Below are 6,027 nucleotides of genomic sequence, written 5' to 3' on the forward strand. Positions count from 1 at the left end.
GAAAATGTGTCAGAGTTTGTGAAAGTAATATCGGAAAGGGTGGATGATATTCACCATCACGTGCATTCAAACTTGAAAATGTCTGCTGATTCCATTACGTTTTGTTAAGATAAGAGATCTACTGAAGTCAGCTTTGTACCAGGAGACAATTAACCAACGTCCAGAGATGCAACATTATATTGACCTTTCAGCCGTGCCTGGCTAACAATACAGAAGTTACAATGGTGTGGCTCACGTGCACTTATGTTACCGTATTTTTACGTCTTTGGTCGTTGATTAATTTTCCGTAGAAATTCTTTCCAAAAACTTAAGCGATACAAGTCCTTTCTTAAATAAAACTAGTTTATTCTTTCTCAATACAACTTTGCAATACACTTAATTTCCACAGTCACTTTAATTTAAACACACGTTATAATTCACAACGATTCACGTGCTTTACTTACGGTCACTACCGCACTTGACTCAATTGTCCATATCTATCTGTGCCTGTCTGCAATTCAATTCCGATTAATTGTCTGCTTGATCTGGCGTGCTTATATACAGGAATAGAGGGCGTCTAGCAAATACTGGATTATTCATGATGTTCTCCAATCCTTCTAGAAACTCATTACGTGTTACCAGCGTCACGTGACTTCCGCTGTCGTAACAGTATCAATAACATAAATCTGATCTTTGGTCTGTACAAAGTTACTTGTCTTGGCTGTGTTTTAGTCGACCAGTATTTTGTAAAATACAGTCCCATTTGAATTATTATACGTTACATATGTATATAGATTATTGGTATTGTGAAATAAGTTCTTAAACTTATTTTTCCTAAAACAAAGAACAGTAAATAAAGAAGTAAAGCAAACAATTATCTCTTCTATTTATGACCTTTGTACTCAGTTGCTGCTTGAAGTAGGTTGCTAAGCTTTAAAACTTTTGCACATGGAGGATATGAAACAAAATATTTTTTTAGGTTTCACATATAAGTATGAATAACTAAAAAATCATACATTAATAGATCAGTACCATAAAATTCAACTATAATTTATCAAGCTTAGTAACTAAGATGTATTTTACTCTAAAAATATTAAATTTCGAGCAGACTAAAGACACAACCTACCTCATTGAAATATTAGTTCAAAAGAAAGAAATGGTGCTTGTCGCATTAGAGATGCTGAGAAAACCACTAGAGGGACATTCTGAGTTTCTGATTGGTTTTTTATGTAATATATAGAAGTAAGTGTATATAAGGGATCATTTCCACAAATTAAAAAAGGTGGGTGGGGTACCACTGCGTTTGATTTATTACATGAGCAATATTTTAGCAAACATAAAACTTTCTTATTTTATATTCTAGTTTATCAATATCTGTAATTTGAGTTTATAAATTGTACGAAACTGTAGACTTAGCATTTTGATTTCACAAACATCTAATTTGAACCAGTGCTGCATTTGATATAACACATGACACACACAAAATCGATGTTTAACTCTGTTTTTAATATTCACTTTTAAATTAAAAAATTTAATAATGAATAATACTAAAATTTGAATTATATTTCATCAGAATTGTGAAATAGAGTAAAAGTAACTCATGCATGTAACCTTTTAAAAACCTTGAATTAAAAAATGGGTTAATATTGCTTAAAAGACAACCGTCAAAGAATACAGCATCATAGGAAGTATAAAATAGACCTTTGATCTGAGGGATAACTGGACAATATTCCTTAATGAATAACAGAGGCTGGTCAGTTGATTTAAAAAAAGTGCTTGCTTGCTTTTCAGAATGCCACCATCCAAGGAATCTCTGGTACTGGATCACTTACTATGGGTGCATTTTTCTTGGTAAGTAATGCTTTTTGTGCAATAAGTTAGTTAACATTTTCAGGTCTATTCTTTATCACTTGGCTGTTCATGGTGTTACAATTTTACCTTTAATGCTGTTGTTATTAAATGAAGCCCCCCCATCCCCCCCCACAATAGAACAGCGGTAAGTCTATTGACTTAGCACAGATATCTTGGGTTCGATTCCCCATGATGGACTCAGCAGACAGCCCAATATGGCTTTGTTCTAAAACAAACATACTAAATGAAATAATATTCACTGTTTATATAAAGTTGGCTTAATTTTGGCTCCTGTAAACACTTACCAAAATTACTTTAATGTGTTGTCAGCTGCAGTGAAATGTTTTATTTCACTAGACAGTGAAATATCTGTTACATTTCTGCATGCCTAAATGTATGTAACTGTAAAGAGATTCTAAGTAGTTACATTCAAGGGGGATTTATTTTGCCACACATTTTTGTTGGGTATCTGATGCTTATTAAATGTTGTATAATAAGTTTTTTATTTCTCCACTAACATTAGAATTAAGTATTAAGTTCATGAAGAAGAATTAGCTTTTTTTATTTTCTGAAACTGTTCTGTGCTTTGATTAGATTTGCTGCTGAAACAAACTATTGTATTTATTCATTAGAGAGATTTCTTCAAAGGAAACAAAGAGGTTTACATGCCAGCACCAACATGGGGAAACCACATTCCATTATTCAAGTAAAAGGCTTTTCTTTCTTTCTTTTCACTGAATTATTGGTAAAGTAATAGTTTGTATTATTTAATATACCATAATATCTTGGAACATGGGACCTATTGGTCCATCCTGGTTATCCTGTCCTCTAAACTAAACTAAAGCTGTTAACTCTCTCAATACCAGCTTTTGTACTCGTTCATAGTATTTATAGATTTGATACTACTAACTTTTGGTATAGTACGTATATCTTCATGAAATTTTGCAGTCTTTCAGTAAACATTATAAGGTGTTCACGTACAAAAAAATCTTTTTTGAAGTATTTTAGATAAACTAAAAAAGATTTGTCCTTGAATATATTAAGTGTTAGTTTTGAATATTCCGTGTGCAAAGTGATTTTCATGGTAAGGTTAGAAATACTTCATCTCAAAAATCTGAAATTTCATTTGTGTAATCTCTTAAAACCTCAATGTTTGTTTTCAGTAGAACTTTATATCTTATCTGTTATTTTCTCTACCCTAACTCTGTACAACGTTGGTCAATTTGATCTTACTTGTAACCACCAATAAATAAATCTAAATTACCCTTTTTTTCTTTCTAGAATGATTTAAAATTATAACATGAAACTACAGTAATTCCTTGATAACTCAGAATTTAATATAACTGTGCGAGAAGAGTCCATATAAATTCTCCCAAGCAAGGGGCAAACTTTCTCACAGGAAAACTTTGTTTATAATAGGACAAATATACGTGTATCTGTTCAGAAATACATCACGTCATTTGATAAACACAAATATTGATTTCTGTTGGTTGTAGATGATATGTAATTAAAGGGAAGAGAGAACTTATAAAGAATCCTGAAAGAGAGAATGTGACGGGTGGGTGTCACTAAAGGGGTCTTATTTTCTATTTGATAGCTTTGTAACCAAAAATTATGGTTCATCTGAGCAATGACGATTTTATAGTGAGTAATATACGTTGAATTTTGAGATTTTTAGGGGGGTGGTGGATAGAAAATAGAGGAGAATATACCTAGAGAAAATGTTAAGTTTGTCACACTAGGGGAAATTCAGGAGTTTTTAAAATGCCTTATAGAATTAAGAACTTAAAATTTATATACTATCAAAATATGGATTATTAGCTTAGGTTTTATTCTATACTAATATGCTATAACATAAACAAAAAGTAGTTTAATTAAATTTTGAATGTAAGTCACTATATTCTTGTGTCTTGTGCAGTAAAGGATACCCGGGGTGATAGGGGTATAACTCCCTACATTCAGAGTTGCTGAGCGACAATAGAAATTCACGCGGAACACAACTCCCTCAGTTGAGCTTCAGTCAGTGTACTGTGTATTTTGAAAAGATGAAAGTTTTGGAGAAAGTGAATGCAAGTGCAACCATATGTAATGTATGTGAGAAGTTTGGCATCAAAACAAGCACATTATTAAGAAGAACAGGGCAAGATTAAGGCACGTACTTTAACCCTTTCCAGACAAGTCGCTGGTGGAAGGCCATGTCATCACATTTGTTGACTCTCAATCAAAATTTTATTGAACTACTATTTCAGGACTTTATTTCAATAAGTTTGGTATCAAACTGTTGATTTTAATTCAAATTTTAATATTATACCTTACTCAATTTCTTAATTTAAAAGTAAGTATTAAAAATACAGTTAAACATTAATTTTTATGTGTCACTCGGTATGTTGACTGCAGCACTGGTTCAAATTAGATGTTTATAATGTCAACATACTAAGTCTATAGTTTTGTAGGAATTAGAAACTCAAATTACCAATATTGACAAGCTAGAATATAAAATATATAAATTTGCAAATAGTCAATAATATTGTAGGACCATTTTATTGTTGTTCTTTCTACATACTGTTATAACACTTTTATATCATCATTTAATTTCTGATGTGCATATATTGTTGTATAGAAGATATTTTAAAGTGATTCATCAGGTGGAAAACGAATAGATAGATAAACTGTGGCGCCATCTAGTGTACCTAAATTCACCTAGAAACTTTCATAAAAGTGCCCCGAAAAACGGGGGTAACCCGTGGCTCAGTTTTAACGAAACTTGTTTATTTTGTTTCTATTCTCATATCATTACAAATATGGCACTATTGTGCACCCATAGCTATTTGGTCTAAACATTTATGTTTTCATGTTATAATTTGTAACCCTTCTACAATCACCTATGTCACCTGTCATATGGCACTATATGCTTGAATCATAATCTTTTTGGCCTGCTGTGCTGTTAAGTGTAAATTTTTAATGTTTTTTTTTTTTAATTATAATTTATTTTCAAACAACAGTAGTGTTTATTTGGGTCTAAAAAGTTGTGATTCGGAGGTGGAAGGAAATTACTTCAGTAACTCTGAATTTTGGATAACTCTGCAAGGCTTTAACCCCATATGTTCCGAGTTTTCGAGGGATTACTGTACATTCATTTACCTTAAACTACTTTAAACTCGTAACTGTATACATCTATTTATAATTAACTTTTATTGTTTTATTGTCCTTTGAACCATGTCTAGCTGTTATTTGCACCATTATAGTTGAAAATCACATTACGCTATTGAATTAAGTTGCCCACAAGCTGCTCGTGAAACATTTTTATTATATTATTGTTTATTTTCTAACCTTATTTTTACATTTTAGTACATTTTTTTTGTAGTAGTAGTAGTTGTAATGCATTAAATAATTTTTATTTAATTAAATAATGCACCAAAGAACATAGAATAATAACATGCAAAAGTAGATAATCTCCTCTAATTATCACAGTTTTCTGGCTTTCTAACTATGCAACAAGAACAGTTACAGAATCATCCAAGCTAGTTGTTATCTTTCCCATGGGAATGAAGCTTGTACTAACAATGAAATTTTCAATTCTCCATTCAGAAAACAATGTTATATAATGCATCATTTGATACATGAAATCATTGGCTTTCTATTAGTTATAGATAATATAGAATTAAATGTAAGAGAGAGCTATTAACAAATCCTGAAAGAAATGATGTAACAGATAGGTGTTGCAAGAGGGGTCTGATTTTCTTTTAATTGGTATAACATAAACAAAATGTAGTTTAATAAAATTTTGAATGTAAGACACTAAAACCTTGTGTTTTATTGTTGGAATGACATATAGCAAGACTTGCATTGGCTACTAAGAAAGTACCCTCTCCTCTGACATAAAGGATACTAGTCTCTTTTTTAACATCATAGCAGTGGTGGGATTCAGCCGGTTCGCACCGGTACGTGCGAACCTGTTCTTAGAATTTAATGACCTCCACGAACCGGTTGTTAACAATCGTATGTATAGGCCTAATAATAATGTTACAACTTACAAGTACGCGTGTTTACAACACAACTTTACTAGCAGGCTAGGTGGACTAGGTCTCTGATGAATCATTTGCCAGCAGGTAAGTGTTTTTTTTATACAGATTCTTATGATCTTATCTAAACTATTATTATTAGATCTAACTTAGTTATATCATCTACTATAGGCCA

General features: G+C 31.7%; 1 protein-coding gene across 1 annotated transcript in view; it reads left to right on the forward strand.

The window, feature by feature from the left end:
• Window positions 1-6,027, forward strand: part of LOC106474906 (aspartate aminotransferase, mitochondrial-like) — a 21,042-nt gene that overhangs the window by 3,844 nt on the left and 11,171 nt on the right. Inside the window, exons 3-4 of the mRNA XM_013935604.2 lie at window positions 1,771-1,830; window positions 2,463-2,536. Of these exons, the coding sequence (XP_013791058.1) occupies window positions 1,771-1,830; window positions 2,463-2,536 (134 nt within the window). The remainder of the gene's footprint in view (window positions 1-1,770; window positions 1,831-2,462; window positions 2,537-6,027) is intronic.

The sequence above is a fragment of the Limulus polyphemus genome, unplaced genomic scaffold (assembly GCF_000517525.1).
Source record: "Limulus polyphemus unplaced genomic scaffold, Limulus_polyphemus-2.1.2 Scaffold7840, whole genome shotgun sequence".
NCBI classification, from domain to species: Eukaryota; Metazoa; Arthropoda; class Merostomata; order Xiphosura; family Limulidae; genus Limulus; species Limulus polyphemus.